At 46.6% G+C, this 22569-nt stretch overlaps 1 protein-coding gene across 7 annotated transcripts in view; it reads right to left on the minus strand.

Annotated features, from left to right (window-relative positions):
* LOC102451066 (uncharacterized) overlaps positions 1-22569 on the minus strand; it is a 100259-nt gene that overhangs the window by 13190 nt on the left and 64500 nt on the right. For 6 of the 7 annotated variants that reach the window (XM_075941124.1, XM_006135299.4, XM_006135298.4 and 3 more), the window contains 5 exons: positions 19783-19951; positions 14454-14583; positions 10852-11010; positions 7366-7431; positions 685-894 (listed from right to left, as the gene is read on the minus strand). In XM_075941124.1, the coding sequence (XP_075797239.1) occupies positions 685-894; positions 7366-7431; positions 10852-11010; positions 14454-14583; positions 19783-19951 (734 nt within the window). The remainder of the gene's footprint in view (positions 1-684; positions 895-7365; positions 7432-10851; positions 11011-14453; positions 14584-19782; positions 19952-22569) is intronic. The other variant, XM_075941126.1, reaches the window with a different exon arrangement.

Here is a 22569-nt window from a genome sequence, read left to right on the forward strand (position 1 = left end):
GAGTCCCCCCCAGCAGATCAGGGAGACGCAGAGCAAAGCCGCGGAGCACGCCCACAGCGGGACAGCCCGGGTGTGCCTGGGCTGTCCCGCTGTGGGCGTGCTCCGCGGCTTTGCTCCCCGTCTCCCTGGTCAGCTAGTGCCTCCCCTTCCTCCGCCCAGCAGACCAGGCTTTTCTTGCCTATGCCTGGGGTAGAGCAGCTGGGGCGCTGCCGGGTTGGTCCCTCAGCGCCGCTCCTCGGCGCTACTGGAGCAACCCAGCAGCACCCCAGCTGCTCTGCCCCAGGCGTCCCCAAGTCAGCCACTGCTGAAACTGACCAGGGGCTGACTACAGGAAGCCCGAGGCAGAGTTGCTCTGCCCCGGGCTTCCTGGAATCAGCCGCTGATCAGTGTCAGCAGCAGCTGACTTGGGGACACCTTGGGTTCTTAAGTTGAATCTGTATGTAAGTCAGAACTGGCGTCCAGATTCAGCCGCTGTTGAAACCGATCAGTTTCAGCAGTGGCTGACGCCAGTTCTGACTTACATACAGATTCAACTTAAGAACAAACCTACAGTCCCTATCTTGTACGTAACCCGGGGACTGCCTGTACATCCAAGATCTCCAGAGGAGGGAATAACAGCAAAGACTACAAACACTCTGCACCTTTCTCCCTCCACTTTGCACTCAGCCTTCGGAAGAGACTTACAGGAGTTTGCTGGTTCTTATTGGTAAAAATTCTCTGTTTCCGTGGGTTTATTGCTATCCTGTGCCGAGCTGCAGAGGTATCCAGGCAGCCGAGGGGACTGGCAGGAGTGTTGAAATCGACAGGAAGCAAGCTGCTGGCTTGTGTGGCTGGACTCACAAGCGTCGTAGAGGACAACGGGCTAACGGGCCTAGAGGAAGCATCAGAAGGTACCTGTAAAACACAAACACATCACAATTCATTTTGCTCAGATTGTCTGTGCATCTGATCTTGGTTCCTACTTCCAGTCACACCAGATTGGTTTAGAAGCAACTATGCTAAAAATCAGATCTATAAAAATATTAACAACTGGATTTTTTGGCTCTTTTGGGCTGTGTCCATTGTTCTACTTGCAATTAACATTAACACTCAATTGTGTTCGACCGATGGCACTGTACATAGAAGTGAGACAGACAGACACAGCAACAGTTTCTATCATTCCTAGCTGAAAGATCAGTTCACAATATCTTCTTGTGCCAGCAGGAGACACTGTTGCCATTTTTATAACAGGGTCTTGCTTTTCTTGGGGACAGAGAGCAGATACCCCCAGCAATGTGATCAGATAAGGTCACAAAAGAAGGTCTCTCCATTCCTCACTAATGCTAAGAAAGTTATTGATCAGTTAGCTCTGTCTCTCTTCGCTCTCCCTCCAACCCACAACAGAATTCTTGCGTTTCTTTCTATCTAGCAATCCCGAGCTGGTTTTAAGATCAATACGCTATGCACAAAGCACCACAACGCTGCAATTCTTGCAAACCAAAGAGCAAGACATGAAGCGTTTATAAAGGGAGTCGGGAGAAATGCCTGCAGGGAAACCCCCAAACCATACAAAGTTTATCTGGTTTTGTTACAAACTTGAAACCCAGCCCAGGTTTGCTAGAAGGTTCAAAGAGCTGCCCGGACATTTCAAGCAAGCTTGATAGGTGGGAAAAATCTGTTGTTTTCCATGGTTTCAGCCACAAAACTCGGTGAAACACTGCAGTTTGGACTGAGGTTGGCATTCCGATTTTTGGCTTCTTTGAATTTAAAACCCGGTCAAGGAGGAGTCATCTAGGCTGGTCAAATAATATGTTCCTACAGACCTTTCTGAAGGGAACGTGCAGTGTTTGACACATTACCGATAACACGGGGGACATTATGATGTCTGATTACACAGTTTCAATCGCAGGCTCGCTCGGCATGCATCAGACCGTGAGAATAGATGGGGAAATAGCCTTATTAGGACACTACATAACTATATTCAGATGAAAATTCCATTGTGACGGCCCCGGGGAAGTATTTAATAAATGAATATTTTAGATCCCGCTGGGCTCAGGAAGTCAGAAAGTCACAGACTTAAGGCTGTAGATGAAAATATTGGTTACCTTGATGAACTATAGTATCTTGCATTGAAGAACCACCAAAATCTATGCGATCCTCCAACCGTTCATAGCACAGTTCCTTTATGAAAGCATCTGCTCTCAGTCTTGGTCTGTGCTAAAGCCTGTCAGATTTAATTCAAACCATCAGGCTACATCTGGGTGCGTAACATGTATTAAGAGCCCTGGCGTGCGGACTGTAGGGATGCACTCGTCCTGAGCTTGCTTTTTAAAAGGCAGGTTTGGAACTGGAGCTGTGCTGGAAAAGGCTTTCCCCATCTGACCTACACTATCTGTCCAGGTAGATCCCTTATGTGCTTTCCATGTTCAGAAAAAGAAAAGCAAGTCCGCTCCCCCCTACTCACTGCTGGTTTTTTAAGTTCATGGAGCTAAAGCAAAATCAACACTGAGTTTATTACGTCACGTTAAGGGTCTTTTCCCCAGTGCGTAAATTCTAGAAAAGTTAAAAGAACTAAGGAAGCAAATTATTATTGATCCTATAGATGATGATGATAGATTCCAGCAGATCTTGGGGGGGGGGGGAGAAACAGTAACTCTTGCTCGTTTTCCTTGGACAAATTCTTCCCTCTAATGGGGAGATGATAAAGCGACTGGGACTTTTCAGTTTGGAAAAGAGGAGACTGAGGGGGGATATGATAGAGGTCTATAAAATCATGAGTGGGGTGGAGAGGGTGAATAAAGAAAAGTTATTCATTAGTTCCCATAATATAAGGACTAGAGGACACCAAATGAAATTAATGGATAGCAGGTTTAAAACTAATACGCAAAAGTTCTTCTTCACACAGCGCATAGTCAACCTGTGGAACTCCTTGCCAGAGGAGGCTGTGAAGGCTAGAACTATAACAGAGTTTAAAGAGAAGCTAGATAAATTCATGGAGGTTAGGTCTATAAAAGGCTATTAGCCAGGGGGTAGGAATGGTGTCCCTAGCCTCTGTTTGTCAGAGGCTGGAGACGGATGGCATGAGACAAATCGCTTGATCATTGTCTTCAGTCCATCCCCTCCGGGGCACCTGGTGCTGGCCACTGTCGGCAGACAGGCTACTGAGCTAGATGGACCTGTGGTCGGACCCAGTACAGCCGTTCTTATGTTCTTATATGTTTAAAATTACTGTGGCACTCTGAATTCATGTGTGAAAGGCTGGATCCTGCAGTCAGTATCAGGCTGTTTGACACAGCAAAATCAAGGGCTGGTCTTATACGTGTATATGTGTACCAGTATCTCATTTTGCATTACAAGTGATGCACTACCACATTTTCAAAAGGCACAGACTCTGGCCCTGTAGTTTATCTGTGGACAATACAGTGAATGGTACTTGCTTATTTTTGTCCTGTAATTTCACCAGACAAAACTTGCACTAAAACCTGAGACTAGAGGAGGTCTTCACAGAGAATCCATAGTTATGACAATTTATACTAGTGGAAGAGCTGCCTCTGGGGAAGATAACCCTCATCTTTAATGGACATTAAGTGCTATATTGCTTTCTTGGTGGGAGGAGGGATGTTCTGCTCCCCCTAGTATTGACTGGGTGGTGATGTCTTCTGAAGGACAGTCGAAAGGGGTGCAGATAGGAAGCTGCTTCCTTAGTGCTGTGCACTACAGTAAAACAGAGACGTTCGCGTTAGTGGATTATTATGAAAAGCCATCTGCGCTGTAACTGGAATTGAAGCAGAAGGATGTTGCAATGAGAGAAGTTGCAACTTCCTTGAGAAGTGTTCGAGCCAGGAAACTTTCCTGGCATGTTGGGAGTTTCCTTTGTTCTTTAATTAATTAGCGTTAAAGGTTCCAACAGGAAAGTTGGATTGTGCTAACAGCCACTTGGCAAAGGAGTTTAGCCCGGGGTGAACGCTCTGGAAGAGAGAATGGGGGAGGGAGGGCAGATTTGCTGTGATGATTTTGGACTAACAGCCCACTCTTATCTTTTCAACCGTCAAGACATGGGTGTTTATAAATACTAATGGGAATCACACACGGCTCCTGAGAGCTTTCCAAAGATGAAGACAGCAACAGAAATACTCAGAATCCTAGAAGCTGGGGGGGGAGGGTTGGATCTTGAGATTCCAGTGGATGAGAAGCTGGATATGAGTCAGCAGGGCGCCCTTGTAGCCAAGAAGGCTAATGGCATAGTGGGCTGCATTAGGAGGAGCATTGCCAGCAGACCTAGAGAAGTGATTATTCCCCTTTATTCAGCACTGGTGAGGCCACATCTGGGGTATTGCGTCCAGTTCTGGGCTCATCAGTACAGAAAGGATGTGGACACATTGGAAAGGGTCTAGTAGAGGGCAACCAAAATGCTGAGGGGGCTGGAGCACATGACCTACGAGGAGAGGCTGGCGGATTTGGGTTTGTTTAGTCTGCAGAAGCGAAGAGCAAGGGGGGATTTGAGAGCAGCCTTCAACTACCTGAAGGGAGGTTCCAAAGAGGTTGCAGAGAGGCTGTTCTCAGTGGTTGCAGGTGGCAGAACAAGGAGCAATGGGCTCAAATTACCGTGGGGGAGGTCCAAGTTGGATATTTGGAAAAATTATTTCCCTAGGAGGGCGGGGAAGCGCTGGGCTGGGTTCCCTAGGGTGGGGGTGGAATCTCCATCCCTAGAGGTGTTTAAGTCCCGGCTTGACAAAGCCCTGGCTGGGATGATTGAGTTGGGATTGGTCCTGCTTTGGGGAGGGGGCTGGACTCGTTGACCTCCTGAGGTCTCTTCCAGCCCTAGGATTCTACGATTTTCAGCCCACCCAGCAGACACCTAAAATCTAACCATAACACTGTGGGGACTCCCCTTCAGCCAGGTCTGTGATCCAAGCCTCCTGTCCTTCACGCAACACAAAGCAAAGGGAATTCTGTTAACTGGAACAACTAGCTATGGATTTAGATTTGCTGTTCTGGTCAGTTTCCTGATCCATGCTCTCCTACTTCATAGCTTGACCCTGAAGCCCAGGTAAGAGTGCTACTGCAAGACCGATGCTTGATTGAAGGAAGACGCGTCCATCTAGGTAAATGTAAATATAACGCCAAGCGCGGCTGCTGAGAAAATCTTTGGGAGAAAGGACCGAGCCTGCAGCTTCCTGGCAACCGGAAGCAGCGGACAAGCAGCGGAACGTTGTATCCCAGAATGTTACTTCTCTTTTTCACTGTTTCCCGCCCCCCTTTCTGCAGAGAAGACTGGGACACGAAGCAGGCAGAGTGGAGGGAAGGGGCTGGGTGGTCAGAGGGAAGCAGACACTGAACGTTATTTATATGGAATCCTTAAAGGGGAGTCGGGCGAGCCCTCCGCGTCGGCAGTGGCTAGCTCACGGGAGAGGCAAGCTCCGCCCTGTTTCTACGGGATGTCTTGTAACAGGCATCGGAGGTCAGAGGTCACCTGGGGAGGGTCGGACTGCTTCCCAGCTACTTTCTGAGCTGCTGCAGTGTGGGTGGCTGGCCAAGCAAATCCGCATGAGTAGGTCTGTTGTCAGCAGCCGAGGCAGGCAGGCAGAAATGGGCCCTCTCGCTCCTGCAGCCAGCCGGGGGAGAGTCACCCAGACCTGTTCTTTTACGACATACACCGGGGAGCATGCAGAGGAGGAGCTGGCTTAAGCCCTTCCCCCTCCTTAGGTCAGGGATCGCTTGCGTAGGAGAACGGCAAGACCAGCTGGGCCTAGTTATCAGTTACACACTAAAGGAGGCTGCAGCTGATTGAGCTCAGTCCCTTTCCCCTGGGACCCAGTGTTTAGAAAGGGCCCAAAGCCCTCTAGTCAATCTCATTTGTCTGAGAACGCAATGGAGTGCGCCCCCCCCCCCCCCCCGCCAGTCTTCTGATGACAGACAGGACTCCCTGAGTTTAGGGCAGGGGTGGGCAATACCGCTCCGCAGGCTGGATCCATCCCGCCACGCCGATTGATCCGGCCTACGGCTGCCCTGCCACTCCCCCACCGCCCTGCCAATCGAGACCTGGGAACAGGGAAGCGCGCAAAGTCTCCTCCTGCCGCCAGTGGTGTGCGGCGCCTAGAGGGAATTGCCAGCAGTTCAAAATAACCCAGCCTCTCCTCGTAGGTCATGAGCTCCGCCTGCTGACGGGACCAACGAGTAGTCCTGGGAAAAACAACAAGTAGTCCTGGGACGCCTTAGAGACTAACAAATATACATATAGTATCATCAGCTTTCATGGGCACAACCCTCTTCCTCAGATGAGCTGGAGTGGGGAAGAAAGGAACCCAGAATTTATAACAGAAAAAGAAGGCGGGGGGGGGAAGGAGAAAAAAGCACTTGTCAATTGGGGTACGTCTACACTACATGGCTCCGTCAACGGAGCCATGTAGATTTGTTTGTTTGGCAAAGGGAAATGAAGCCGCGATTTTAAATAATCGCGGCTTCATTTAAATTTACATGGCTGCCGCGCTGAGCCGACAAACAGCTGTTTGTCAGCTTAGCGCGCTAGTCTGGACGCTCCCCTGTCGACATGAAAGCCTTTTATCGACCTCCCCGGTAAACCTCATCCTACGAGGTTTACCTCATCCTACGCTCAGCGCGGCAGCCATGTAAATTTAAATGAAGCCACAATTATTTAAATCGCGGCTTCATTTCCCTTTGCCTACAACCCTCATCTACATGGCTCCATCGATGGAGCCATGTAGTTTAGACACAGCCTTGTAGTGCTGGTGCTAATGAGGCTAAGTGAGTGAGTTGGAAGTGTCCCATACTTAGCTTTTGATGTAAATGTAAGTGTAAGGAAGACTGGTTTTATAAGGGGATACCTGGTTAATGTCTTTGTTCAGGCCCAGGGAAACAGTGTCACATTTGCATATGGACTTCAATTCTGGACTGTCTCTCTGTAATTGGTTAGTGAAATTCCTTTGTAGAAAAAGGACTGGTTAAAATGCAGCCCTGCCAGTTTCTCTGTGTTACCATATCTGACTTGTGTTCATTTATCCTTTGTCGTAGAGTCTGTCCAGTTTGGCCAATATACATGGCCGTAGCGGTTAAGTTATACGACAAAGTCACTAGCATCAGATAAACAACTTAGCAGCGGAATTCAGTCCCTCTTTCTGTTTGGGTGTTATCTGCAAACAGACTTCACATTTTTATGATTTTGTTTGTTGTTCCAGACTCTGACGTGTTTTTCTGGGCACAGATGGCACGCGCTGGACTGGTCGTAAACGGTCACATTCACCATTCACTGCCGCCTTTTCTACACAGAAGAGATACAGCTGCAATATGTGGCCCACAGCTGACTTCATACAGACCCTGTACGAACTCTCCCAGAAAACTTTCATAGCAGGAAGAGGGACTATTTACCTGTTCATCTTCACTGTCTGTCCCGCCTAAACTCAAAGAGCTATGGCGTTGTACAGGGTTGGAGGACTGTAGGATAAAATAAGGAAAAGGGTAAGTCAAGGGAAGCATCGCACACAGTGATCTGGGACTGCACACAAAAGTATCATTATGAGAAAATACAATAGGAAAAGTTAGGAGAGGTTGTTGCAGGATCCTTACCTCATAGCATAGTCATGCTTTCCTTCCTCATCGGTGAGCAGACACAAGGGACAGGAACTTGCATACATTTATACCTGTATCCTGTTATCAGATTCATATTATGGAGACAGGGCGGCGTACAAAAGTATATGCAGTAAGGGGACATACACCTTAGTGGAGAATTGAGCCTATAGTGTTTCAAAGTTTCACTGACCACCTGCCACTGTTAAAGATTCAGATTTATAACTAGGATTAGACTCCCCCACGAAAATATTGTGGAAACATTTTTGAAGTAGAAAGAAAGTTCTTGAAAAAGTCCCCCGCCCCCCGCACACACAACCACTTTGAATCAGATTGAAAATATATCTCGGAACACTCTCTGCTTCCCTTCTGGGTTCTGTTAAATTACCAGTGCCCCTCGTTCCTGTGCTGAAGCATCTGAGCGCCTCACCATCTGGAATATATTTCTCCGCACAACATGCCCCCATCAGGAGGGGAAGTTCGGTTGTAGATGAAGAGACTCAGAGAGGCTACATGACTCCGTCGTGGCCACACACAACTGTGAAAGCAGACAACTGAACACAGGTCTTGCAGATCCCAGGTTAGAACCCTACCCACTAGACCGCTCTTCCTCTCCAGATGTGGCCCAACATAAGAACCACTGCACAATTCAACAGAGCTGACAAATATCTAGAAGGCAATAGTTTGAAACCTTAAGACATCTGCAGTAAGTCTGTAATGACCCAAAGTAAGAATGGTGTTTATTTCTCCTACAACAGCAGATCAATCATTCTGTCCAAAGTGTGTAAGAATCATAGAATCATAGAACTGGAAGAGACCTCAGAAGGTCATCAAGTCCAGCCCCCTGCTCTGGGCAGGACCAATTCCAACTAAATCAACCCGGCCAGGGCTTTGTCAAGCCGGGACTTAAACACCTCTAGGGATGGAGACTCCACTACTTCCCTAGGTAACTCATTCCAGTGCTTCCCCACCCTCCTAGTGAAATAGTTTTTCCTAATATCCAACCTGGATAAGAGATTTGACTTGCATGTACTTCTCTGATCAGTGGATAATCATCATATGCTGACATTCTGCTGCTAGAGCATTCTATACACTAGTTTAAAAAACCGGTCCAGATATAATATTATTGTTCAACTAATTAAGGAACTCGGCTCTAGAGACCTTGGTAACAGATCAGTTTCACTCTTTAAAAGTGCTCTGAAGTATTTTATTATTTGCAGACCCGTAGATAAAACACACATTTCCCCCCTCGAAGGAGGCTGTTTACAACCAAGACTTTACCCCCTTTTCAACCTGTCCTTTTCCAAATAAACTTTGCTTCATGCTAATGTGTGTTTACATGTAATCTTTACACACGAGTTCCGGATCTTACTTAACAATCCATTTATTGTAATGCCTCCCCACCATCTTCAAACCATTCTCCTGACTGCTATATAAAGACTTCCCGTGGTGCTCTGAAGCTTCGCTTGGATACATACAAATGTTCTGTGTTAACAACTCTTTGTGGCTAACGGTCCTTGCTACTCTCCCCTGCCACTGGGACCCAGTCCTCTTCTATGTGTCTGCTATTTCCATCTGTCTTGCATTTGGGCCTAGACATTGTTACCTGAGTTCCTTAAAACACGGTTTTCCTCCTCTTAGTTTGCTTTCTCTCTCAATGCAAAACCAGCTACTCTTTCTCCCTGATCTACCTTTTTGCTGAAGTTCCCATGCTTACTAGTCGCTTACATCCCCAACATTCAGTACTACACAACCATATGGAAACAGTCTTGGGTATTTTCACGCTTTTCTGATGCAGCAGATATATTGTAGGTCCCTGCCAGAGGAGTCCAGTTTCGGCCTGCTAGTCCATTTTGGGATGGCACATCTATGTTCCAACTAGCCTCTAATTAGGCATTTCCAAGATGAATATTGTCTTTGCTTTAAGAGAGACATCTTCACTCCAGAACCTTGGAGCGTTCAGGGATTTCAGTCCAAGTGCAGCCAGGACATAAATAAACAGAACTCTGTTTGTTGCAACTCTTATGCCAGGTCTGAATTTGGCCATACTGCAGCAACCAAATCAAGAGTTGGATAGGTTTTTCAAGCCAGTTAGGAGTCTACTGTTACTAAAGGCTGAGTCTGTTTTCATCAGCCACATAAATCCCTTTGCCTGGTTCTTCCCATCAGCCCAAATTTAACTCCGAGTTGAAGTATGAATTTACTTTTTTGCTGTCTTTATGGCTTTTATATAAATGTGCCCACGGCTTTACTATCTCCCAGCAGTATTTCACCTTTCAATAAATCTGCTGGATTTTAAGATTATGAAAAGCACAGTTTGTTCTAACTTGATCCTTAACAGGGTTTTTTTTGTGGAATTCTTTAGCACAGAACACTCTAAACTTTGTGCATATTTCAGGAACCACTATTACATGGTTGGAATTTTTGGAAGACGGTTTGCCCACTCCCGTGCATGTGGAGAGGTAGATGTTTATTATTATGCTATTTTGTGGAACTAATGGCTTTTTAAAGCCTGAATCTTTTGCACTTTAAGTTGAATCAGGAACATCTTTTGTAGCAATATACAGAGACGGATCCGGATCCTGAATTAAGTATGGTGCAGGTACACATCCACAATTACTCCAGAAAACCTGTTTATCTTTGCATATGTTTAACAAATTGGATTTGTTTTAATTACATGCAAACACAAAATAGCTTTTAAACACTTGAAGTCTGTCCAAATCCCTTCCTCACCACTGGATCTTGAGTAATCCTGCCTCTAACTTAGTGATGAGCCTCCAATGGGACTGAGATAATGGACCATTGTTGACCTAGAATTGTAGGAGGACTGTCAGTTTAAAAAAAAAAAATTCTGTGCACCAACTCTACCCATTTTGAATGTAATCTACAATAGGGATGATCTCTAAATATTTTTATACTTTCAGAAAGAATTCAACTTTTATAACCCATTTTTAATAATCTATTCATCCATTGACTTGCAAACTTAAAAAAAAAAAGTTTTGTTTGTTTTTTATTCTGATACTGAATTTGAAAGAGGGAAGCCACCAGGCATGATAAATCAGAGAAGCCTGGGTTTTGTATAAATGAACCCACATAAAAGATGGAACAGAAATAAGATGAATCTTTCATAGTAAAGTATTTTTACTTTTAGGAGTAAGACTCTTAAAACATATTTTAAAATATCTTTTTTTTTTTAAATAAGACTTTTAAAAAAAGACTTTAAAAATATTATTCTATACAGGCAATTCCATTTATCCCTCTAGTATTGAGGTGACTTGATGAACGTACCTTGCTTGGTGAACATGTTAGAACTTCATGAAGAGTGGAGATTTCTGGAGGGCTTTTAGGTAATCCATCATCTTCTGAAACAGCACCTGTATCTTCCAATTTCCTGCTAGTTATAAGGAGAGGAGAAGACCCAAGTTTGATGTTCTGTTGTAACTGGAGCTGTGGGGCGAAGGGAAACATAACACAAAATCTTAACATATTTTTAACTATAGAGGAGAAACCTTCATTATGTACAATTCAGCCAAGTGATGTCAGCTACCAGACAGAAGCGTTTAGTGCAGAGAAATATGCAAAGGAAAGGGCCATCCAGAAAGCTTAGTAAGCAGTGAAATTGTGTTTAGTGACATTCTTCCACAACCCCCTGTGAACAGCGTCTGATGCACAAAATCTTGAAAAAACAATTTGATTCAGCCCGTTATTAGGGAGTAATCTCTCACCACCCCGAGCAGAACCACCACCAGCTAGGTTATTACCACACACGATGTTTATGCTGTACATCCCAGGCTGTTTTGAATTCCCAGTTTACACCTCAAGCCCTAGTCAACGCCCTCTCTGTCCACACCCACATCTAACTCCCTCTGTTTGGTCATGTCACTTCATCTTTTTCTTCACCACTAAAAATAACACTTGCCTGTCTTACGGCGGAGGTGTGATGGTCCATTAGCTAGTGTTAGTAAGGAATTACAAGGGATGACGTTTACCAGAAGGCACACAGAAATGTCCAGAGTTGAGGGCTGGTAGTTCCTCAAATCCTGGTTTTATTTGGTCAATTTTTTTTCAAAGAAAGACCACTATGCACCCCCCAACAAGCAGCTGAGCCCCACTTTTGCACCAAGAAGGAAGGGGTCGTCGACCTGACGAATTGCTCTCTCTCAGAGATTTTATGCCAAGAGAGCCATTTAAAAATGTGAGGCCCATCCCAATGGATCATCTTACTAGCTCTTCCCCCAAAACCTCAAGACAACAGGGAGTGATTGTGGCTGACAGGAATCACTGAGGTTTGTCAGAGAGGGTGTGAATTGTTTTGCAAGGCTGCCCAAGAAATGCTAGGATCAGTCTGACCCTTGGGGGGAAAAAACAAAACAAAAAGCCCAAAGTCGGCAACCTCACAAGTGGCCAGATGTTCCCACTTAAAACACACAACAAAAACACATCTCATCGCAGGAAACACCAGTTCTGAAGCTGTAGCTATGTCAGGGCTGGAACATGGACAAGGTCTGAAAAATGGCTCATCTAAGTACTCCTGACAGAGATCAGGAGTTAAACCAGAGCTTGGGGAGTTTACAAAGATCTAGGGGGCTGATTCTCTGTTGCCCACTATGTTGTATGGTCATTTACACATCTGCGAAATTGATGGAAAATGCTACTGTTCTGAAGTGGTAGCAATTTACACCTATTTTGCCCTCCAGTGTATGGCTGTAAACAACGACCAGGCAACAGGGAGTCAAACCTCTTTTCCACATCTTCCTTATTCAGCTGAAACAAAATACAGGACTATGTAGCACTTTAAAGACTAACAAGATGGTTCATTAGATGATGAGCTTTCGTGGGCCAGACCCACTTCCTCAGATCAAATAGTGGAAGAAAATAGTCACAATTTTCTTCCACTATTTGATCTGAGGAAGTGGGTCTGGCCCACGAAAGCTCATCATCTAATAAACCATCTTGTTAGTCTTTAAAGTGCTACATAGTCCTGTATTTTGTTTCAGCTACACCAGACTAACACGGCTACATTTCTATCACTATTCCTTATTCAGCATCTGCCTTAGCACACCACAAATGTACCCCACATCAGAGGTGCAGAAGCGAGAAGGCAGTCTGTAAATGCTGAACGGATGACTGATCAAAGAATGCAATGAATGCAGCAAGCAAACAAGACCCACGACACATTTGCACATCTACTCCCTAAGTGGAAGTAAAATCTGCTCCACTAATATTTTACGAACCCTGCCCACCGTAATTTATTAAATGCAGAGGGCAAGATGTGACAGGAGAAGAGGCAAATGTACGATCTCTCTTGTACCGGCAGAAGTATCTATTGATACTAAGAAATATCCGGCTTTTTTGTTGCGCAGCTTTTTGATCCGAATGAGAGTTCGGTTAAAGGAAAGATTCTCCCCTTTGAGCACAAAACGAACCTTAGGCGTACTCGGTTACTGTGCAGTGTAGAGGATAGGTGAGGGAAGAGGAGTCAAGGAGATGGAGGTAATGCAATCAGAGTATACAAAATGTAGGGGGGCTTTTCCCCCCAAAAGGTCCTGCCATATGAAAATATTGTTCCCACCCCCACGGGACTCCACCCCTCCTGAGGTCTCTCCCTACCCTATAATTCTGTGACTCATTGTTTTGCAAGTAATATTCTGAAGTGAAACTTGGCCTCGTCTATATTTTCGTTACAAGGTCTCTCTCTGTGCATCTTCCGCTATTTAACATGGGATGCGACCTTGTTTTGCAGTGGTTCATGCTGCCCAAGGAAGGCCTGTCGGTGGCCTTGGACTGCGTTATCAATCCCGGGGAAAACCTTAAACCATTCTCTCTGTGGTGTACGCCGGGCAGCTATCTGAGGGCAATAACCAAGGGCTGATAAGGAACTTGCCAAGGAGGGCTCGGTATGTGCTTTGGAAGAAGGAAGTGAGCTAGCAGAACAGAGTGTCCTCAGCTGACAAGATAGGAAGAATAATGATCTAAATAAAGCTGTTATTAAGAATGCCCTGACGCAAATCTGTCATCCCTCACCACATTCAAGCCCGCACAGAGGTGCTGGACAATACAATAAAACCCAACTCAGTAGCAGAGGGATGCCTTTAAAATAACACCAATGAACATTAGAACGGCCCGACTGGGTCAGACCAAAGGTCCATCTAGCGCAGGGTCCTGGCTGCCAACAGTGGCCAATGGCAGGTGCCCCAGAAGGAATGAATGGAGAAGGGAATTATCAGGTGATCCACCCGTCACCTATTCCTGGGGTTGCCATGTGTCCGGTTTTGACCCGGATAGTCCGGTATTTGCAGCCTCTGTCCGGTTTAAAAAAAACAGAAAATACCGGACACATAAAATGTTTTTCTCGGACGGAAGGCCACTTGAGACATTCTTCCCCGGCTGTGTCTGGCAGGGGGAACAGGGGAATTTAAAGGCGCAGTAACTCTTTTCTGTGTGCAGTTTTTTTTCCCCTCAATAACTTTGTTTCCCCCCCCCACTCCTCTTTTTTTTTTTTTTTTTGCTCAACCAATGTTTTCCCCCATCATGTTCGGTCTCTTTTGTGAAAGAATCTGGCAGCCCCACCCATTTCCAGCTTCATCAAAAGGGATATATTTCAACATACACACACATCCTTACCCAAAAGGCAGGCGCTATGACATAATGAACGGAAGGTCCTTGGGGAAGCAGACCGCCTCACATTAGGAAGATCGTAAGTTAAGCTTGAGCGCTCTAGAGCTGCTTAACCAAAATGGGTATCTGTATCTTTAAGCCGCAGAACAGAGTCAAAGAAGAGTGCATCTGTTTTCCAAGCCCTCCACCGCACGCTTTGAGGAATTATCTGGAGAGTCGATCCAAGCAAGTTTCCAGCAGGGAAGGAGCCAGCTGCGGGAACGTGCGCTTACCTGTAACGTTTTCACTTTCCCAGGTAGGTTTTCCTGAGAAGACACGTCCCTGGCCGTGGTTTCTGATGCAGATTCAAAAATGAAGACGCTGTCATGGGACAAGGCTTTGTTTCCCAGGCTTCCTTTGGACCTGAAAGAGAAGGAGGATCTTTAAGGGCCCACTCTCCACACCTCCAAAACGTCGCATCCTTCCTGCCGTCGGACCCCTTAAGAAGGGCCCGGTGGTCGGAATATTTCAGTAGGAATCCGGGGAGCGGGGTTCTGTGGGGGGACCACAGGCAAGTTACTCTCTGTGCGTCTGTTTTCCACCCCCTCTTTTGTGGCTCTCGCCTCGTTAGACTGTAAGCTCTGAGGGGCAGGGATTGTATCGCTGTGTGTTTACGCAGGCCCTACCACAAATAAAGCCCTGATCTCAGCTGAGACCTTTACATGCTGCCATAACACAAGCAATAAAGAATCATTTAAAACAGCTCTGTGACTCCCACTTTGGACCTGGCCAGCAAGGCTTCCTAGACGAGCATGTTACAAGGATAACTCTGCTTTGTAATCCCCCCCTTCCCCCCACACACACTTCTCACTGTGGGTTTGCTTTTTTCTTTTTCTCCATGGCAACTCCATGTATTGCCCTGCTCCTCTGGCTTGAGGGAAAGTTGGATTTTACACTATTGTTAGCGAAACCCCTTGTCCTGTAACACAACCCTTCCTTGCAGAGTTCAAATCAGTGGGTTACACGGCCTGGAATATATCAGAACAGCAGAATACGATCCCAATTCTCCGTTCCAACAAGGCGCCTTCGTGCCATACCGCCCCGCAGAGGGCTAAATGCAATCACTGGGAAACCCCTCCAGTGCAAGCTGAATCTCTGAGTGGCATAAAGCCAGCAGGGCAGCTCCACACCATGCCTTACGTCCTTCTCTCTAGCTTTTCCTGCCTGTGGGGATAACCCATCAGAGCCTGCATAGCTGGGTGCGGGTCAGACCAGCCCTGGTCCTGTGCAGATAGAACCACACACACACACCCCCCTAGTTCAAATCCTGCTTCGGACAGAATTTGAAAATGTGGTTCCCCAACAGGGTATTTTCTGTCTACATAGGCAAAGGGAAACTGTTATAACACGTTGGAGCACAAATATATTTAAAAACGTAGATTGGAATGATGCCCAAGGCACAAGTACCAATATAAGGCGCGCCAAGTCAGACGACCCAGCTACACTTCCTGGCTACAGCTGGGTGAATAATGGGTGTTTTAAGGAGGTGGCAACTAAAAAAATAATTTCAAGTCCAAAAAAAGTCATTTCAAAATGAAAAACAAATGTGGATTTTTACAGAAATCCGTCCCCCCCCCACACACACTTGAACATGTACAATTTGGATAAAACTGGTTCAATTCAGTGAAGCATTTCCACAGAGCCACATCTGCATTATTTTTTCCACACAAAAAAGAATTCTCAGGTGAAAATGTTTGCCTCCGTCTTCTCCTCAGTCCAGCTCTGTGCTCTTCCGAGGTTTCGTGTGGCTAAGGAAGATCGTGAGTGCCTGTCTATGCTACAAATATTAACTGAGATGTCACCAGGTCCTCTCAGTGTTTGATGCTGTGTAGACAGGTCACAGTTGTACATTCCCTGGCTAAAACACAATAAATATGGGTTCATACCAGCACACAGCTAGACACAAAGAGCTCTTTCCTGCTGCTAGACCTGTAACCTCGGTCTAAACCCCCTGGCCCAGCTGCCTTACAAGGAATGTAAAATGAATTTAGCAGCTTGACTCAGGGTAAATGGAAGTAACTAGGGACAATCCCTTCCCACAGAACTGTCAGGGAAAATCTTCTTCTTGATCCAACCCTTGCTTTATACACGGATTCCAGATGGAAGGAGGGCTGGGAGGGTGGGTATAGTTCCCTGTAATCTGTGTGCTTGTGCAGCCTGCTCAGGAGACATTCAATGCCACCCAGCTGATTATTAGAGTGCCCACAGCTAAGTTTTATGGTTGGTGGGGCACATGCCTCGGTGCACATACAAATATTCCACACATGCATGGAAAAGATTAGAGGGAACGTTGACGGGGTGCTGCTGGATCTTCTGGCTTGAAGAAGTTTTCATCCATAAGTTCTCTTCCATTAGTTTCATAACCTAAAATTCCCTTTTTATCTCCAAAACAAACAGAGAGGGGGCTTTTCATCACAGGATGCATATAGTGTAAGAAACCAAACACATGCACACAGGACACCTTTTTGCTCCTGCCCTTCAGTAAAGCCATTTTCTCTCTCATATCACTGGGGAAAGACTTGCATTGCCTGCGTGGCTAGCTTCCCATTGCCATTTGAGATGTAGCCAGTCATATGGGTAGGCTGAGTCTTAAATCCTTCCCTTGGGGCACACTGGACTGTACAGAACTAATCTGTGCTCTTACAGCAAAAGCTGGGCCGGAGCTCCTGTTCTTCCACTTTGATTTAGCATTATCAGCTGGCTAATATCGACCTTGCGCTGTACTGTAGGACTACAGGGCACTACACATGTGCCTGCCTCACTCCACAGGCGAGTCCTACGCTTTTACAGTGTGTATTGGGGATGTTAAAAATCGTGTAATAGGGTCACCGTGTAACCACTGAAAAGCTTTGTACTGCAGAGCCGGCAGCAAAGTCTCCCCTGGAGCGGAGCCAGCAGCGACGTCTCCTCCCCGCGAGCGGAGCCGGAAGCCCCTTGCCCACCCGACTGCCGGGGAAGTGGCTTCTCTGAGTGTAACCGACACGGTTAGTCATTTACGCTCAAAACATGCCTATAGTGGGTGTCCATTTTTACACCAGCTCTTTCTGGATGAAAGAGACTCTGTCCAGATACAAGACACAATTGTAGCAAATCTGCCGTGGTTAGAAAGACGGTCTCAATTAGGTTTTTAATTAATATAAACAAATGCAAATGCTCATTATTTATTTATTTAGAACTGAGCTGGTGTCTGGAGATTTTCTACATTTTCTTTTGGCAGGAGCTTAAAAGTAACTTGAGACTATGTGGCGGGTCTAGGACAGAGGAGTGTAGGACAAGCTCCCCTACATACAACATGTCCACAGCGTAATCCCTTGCAGTGTATTTATATTTGCATCCAAAACTAACGCTGCACTGATAGCCAATAAAAAGAGAAAACAGATGTTTTAGCTATTATATTTCTACCCCCGTTTCCCTACATAAAGAGATCATTCAGCCACATGCGTTCCCACCAAGATGCTGTTTCTTAAAGCAGCATGTAAAAATCTCAGTTCTAAACCTATCAATAAGTCACCCCAGCCAGATATCCCTTTGGTATCACTCACTTTTTGGTTTGTGCCTTCTTCTACCACTTAGCTTTGCAACTCCACCCGCTCCTTCTTGTGCACCACCCTCTGCCGCCTCATCTCCACCCTTGCTCAAACATGCTGCTTTCATAACAGCATCCATCAGGCACCCGCCCGAGAGCATGCTCACGCACCCCAGGCATGAGATTAAACCACCATCTCCTGCGTAGAAACCCCTCCAGCGTGGTGGATTCCATTTGGAGCAGGATTATCAAGGGCCAAGTTTTACCCTCCCTTGGTTTTGCCCACTTAGTGGAACTGAAATGAAGCAAAGTCCCATTCGGGGAGTTTCCTTTTCAATTCTGCCATCGAGAAGGCGTTCCCATCCCATATCTCCATCCCACAGACCTCGGGAACTCCGAGGGCAACCACACAGAGGCCCCTTGGCCATACGTGTTGGAACACGGGGTGCTGCTGGATCTTCCGGCTTGAAGAAGTTTTCATGATCAGTATGGGCTACAGTTTGGTTCAAAGGCGCTCAGCTCTCTCACTATCAAAACTGTTCCAGCACGCCTGCCCTTGGCCTTCACTAATTCCCACCAACCCATAGACTTCCAGGTAGCTCTGCTGTCAGAACTCCCTTATAATTCCATGGCTTTTCCAGGCAGAGCACCGCCCTCCGAGGGTTCTGCTGCCTGTACTTAGTATTTGTAGCTCAATTATTTACAAAACACACGGTGGAAAGCGGAAACCCTGCACTTTCTGCCACAACCACCAAAACCACAGTCCCGGGAGTGTTTTGGTGTTCTGCATACCAAGAATAATTAAACTCAGGGCTCAGCTCTGCTAGCCTGGCAAATGCAAAAACTCCCTTCGGCTCCCTTGCATGTTCAAGAACAGACCCATTGAAGAATTCGCTCGTTCGGTTTCTCTTGCAGCCAGCTCCGCGCTGCCGGCGTACGAACAGGTTTTTGAACGGCACCAAACACTCAATGTAAATTCTCAGAACAGCAGTGTTTTACCCACTTCTTAGTCTCCAGCTTTGCGCAATGCAAACTTCCGTTTCTAACCTGTGGATGAGAGTGCTACGGAGAAAGAACACGGGGGTATGGTGAACTGGAGTTCTTGCAAGAGAGAAATCTCTTTGCTTTCGCACGGGGAGCAGACAGTAACATTCTAGTGACTCTGCACCAGCTAACAAGCATCAATAGGGTAGTTGTGAAGATCTAATTCCTCTTACCCCCAGGGACTGTATCATCACTCCTGCTATCATTGCCGTGCGAACAAGCCAAAGCCTGTCAGATCCCCAAATTCCTGCTTTCTGCCCAGAGTGAGCGCACGCACACAGAAGTCATCAGGCCGCCCAGAGAGACCATTTTTAACTAATTTGTCCCAGTCTGGGTTTGAAAGCAAACGGTTACACGGATGTTTTTCAACAGAGTTCAGCTCAAATACCTCTACTGAAACGAGAGGCGCACACTGATTGCAATATTTTTACAGATTGGTTTGTTTTTTCAGACTCAAATTCAAAGCAAGGGGTTCCCAAGACAGAAGTGTAAGGTCTCTCTTGCCACGCTGCATGCAAAACTGGAGGCCTTTGGCAGCTTTCTCATAAGAAAATTGTCTACGGGGCTCTCTAATGCAGAGATTCTGCTGTTAGATTATTTTCCTTTGCCCCAGCCTTGAAGCAGGTTAATCCTCACAGGCTCCATTGACGCTGCCGTTTGATTTCTTGTATGTGCTCTCTGTATCAGCAGTACTCAGATCACCGCTTACTTTCAAGTCACTACTGGTAAGACTTGCCAACACTAACTCATGAAGTCTGGTCTATCTGCAGTTTTACAGGCTAAACAGTTGGCTGTATTTTTCCTCCTGTGCTGATTTTTGGAACCCATTGCAAAGGAAAAAGGAAATTCCTGAAATTCCATCATCTGCATTAGGACTTGTTTTGCACAAACTTGGATGGAGCTTGCTCCTTTGGGGCCAACTCATGCTTTCATGCTATTGCTGCAAAACGCCTGCACCACCGGATAATTTCTGTGGGGCAGGGCAAACTTACCCAGACTCCACTGGTGAATGAAGAGCAATGGTGTCAAGCGCAGGGAAGCTGACATCGCTGCTGGACTGGCTTGGTTTTAAATGACTCTCCTCGCTGGAAGCGGGCGGCTCTTTTCTTTTCTTCTTAGCAAAAAAGTTCTTGAAGGTCTGAAATTTGGATTTTTTCTTTCCTGCAATGGGAGAGAACAAAACTTTACAAAGGGCGCAGGCCGAGGTGGATCTGGATTACGCTCCATGCAAAACCGCAGAGTGATCCTTTGGAGAACTGTACGCTACAGTAACCCATTCATTTAACTGAACAACTTGGTAAATAATTCAGAGGTGGAGTCCTCTGAATGCAACGCTGTCATTCTTAGTTGGGCTGCCTGTGAAATATCACTACAAGAAGCAGATGGTTCCAATACTGCTTTAGGTTTCATTTTAGGAACACGGCTTATATAGAAAATACACCACAGACCCGCACATTGGCTGTGCAAATTGAGTTTGGCTTACCATAAAGGACAAAGTGCATTTTAAATATTCTAATGTCTTTTACTTAACTCTTGAGGTCTTCAATTAGCTTCATTTAGCCCTGGATTTTTCAGCCAATTTCATAAAAAGGACAGCATTTAAAGGGAAACCGACTAAATGTGGCCAAAAAAATATATAAGGCTTTTAGAAATCCTAAGATCAAAAGTAAAAGTCTACCCAATTTAAAAAAAAAAAAGATTTCAAAGAAGATAATTGCTTTTAAGCATGTAATATTTTCCTGCAGCATCTGAAACCCCAAATCATTGGTGCACAACATATTCAACAGTGAAACGGGCTACAAGCAAAAGACATCGCTTGGTTTTATTGTCCAAACTCAGAGAAGTACACAAAGTATCCAAGAGCATAAATAGCGAGAGGCATATTAGAGTCTTTTAAAATATTCTGTCGCTTATTGTGACCTAGTGCGGGCGTGCTGTCTGCTCTATAACCCAGTGTGCTATGGTGGTGCCTTGCTGGTTGCTGGGCTTGGGCAGTGGGTGACCTCCGCTGGCGGCTATTTGTAGCACGGCCCAACAGGACAGCGGATGAGTCACTAGGCAAGGGGCTCACAACCTGTCCGACAGGTCGCCTCCCAGGGAGAGAAACAAAGGGAGGAAGGCGGAGACTAACCCCTGTCTGGGGATTAGGGCTGGAAGAGAGTCAGTTTCTGTCCGGTATCATGGAGGAAACAGCCTAAGCAAGGGGCTGGGATTTAGGGGCCCAGTCTCCCCCATATCAAGGGGGGGCTGAGGCATCCTAGGCCTGCCCTGTAACCAGATTCCATCTGTGCTGTGCTGTATCCTGGAGAAGCAATAAACTCCCTCTATTCGACTGGCTGGTAGAGTCTGTCCGTGCCATTACGGGGGTGCAGGAGGCGAGGGAACCCCGACGCGCCGTCACACTTACGCTAATCCAAGGTATTTTAAGGTGATAGAGTTTCGTTTGTTTCGCCGCTGCTTCTTTAGGATTGACTTTTCGATTGACAAAAGTCCCTTTAGTGAACAGTTTGGGGTTCTGGAGTCAAAACCCTTTGCACTAAGTAGCCTTAAACTCTACACCGGCATTGTTAGAATGCAAAAAGAGTTCTTGAGCTCTAACCATGGCTCAATTCATACTCCAGGCTAGCTGGGGTAATACGCAGCTGGAGGATTTCTTCATAAACAAGGCATTATTTCAGGACACATATTTGTCTTCTCCCAGCACTGAGTGAGTCAGCAATGCTTTGTCTCCGCGTGCGCCCGGCACGTAGGGCGATTTATGCCAGAGGCATTATTGGGCCTGAAACAATGCCACCACCCAGCTGCAACTTGTGCCAGACAAGAGTCACTTTGAGACAGACACAATGACTCCAGGGTCGATGCTGTACAGTCGCAAATAACAATGCTGTCACCCCCCTGCTGAGCTGGAGCAGATGCTGGGGGCTCGCAGGTTGGCTTCTGTCAGAGGAGAAATCGGTGACTTGGACACTGTGTATTCGGCTGGCGTCACTTGATTTATTTACTCTGAAACAGGGGACTCGGGGGCGGATTAGCCACGGAGTGAATGGGACCTGGTGGCCCCATCCAATTGAGGGGTCCCACATCCCAATCCGCTCCAGGGAGCGGGATGAGGGTGTGGGGGGCTTGCCCCGTTCTGGACTGCACTCCTTCCAGGGATCAGGGAAAGCCCCCCCTCTCCCCCCGGCAGAGTAGCGGATGAGTAGAAGAAGCCCTCAAACTCTGACCTCCTTCCCCTGCAAGGGCGCTGGGCAGGTGGGGGTGGCACTGCAGATGGAAGAGGTGGGGAGGGCTCCCACTTGCTCTGGCCCAGGGACCCACAAACCCTTAATTCACCTCTGAGGGTCCCTGCCCTTTAAGGACAGAGTAGATTTGACCCTGTCCCATGTGTCCAGGGAAACAAAGGAAGCAGTCACGGGTAGGGAGGAAGTTTGTGTCTGGGACAGGGAAGATACAGGCTCATCTCCCAGTGCTGCCATAAGTACTGGTAAGAAGGACTGACGTGCCAAGTGCACTGCGACAGACCCGCCCCCCAAGCTTTAGGAAATGGACGTACGGACACGAATGCACGCAACTCAAAAGTGCTTGGGACCAATGGCATCATGTAACCCGTCAATCGTCGTGTCTTTATCGGCTGGCTCTGTTTATCTTATCTGGGCATGTGTCATTCGTGTGTGTCAACTTAAGACATGTGGAGTGCTTTATGGGTTTTAAATGTGGGAATGACAATCAGCACGGGCGTTACCCTCGATGTCTTGATGACCAGCTGTTAAACGATCTCT

This window comes from Pelodiscus sinensis, chromosome 13 (genome assembly GCF_049634645.1).
Source record: "Pelodiscus sinensis isolate JC-2024 chromosome 13, ASM4963464v1, whole genome shotgun sequence".
NCBI lineage: Eukaryota > Metazoa > Chordata > Testudines > Trionychidae > Pelodiscus > Pelodiscus sinensis.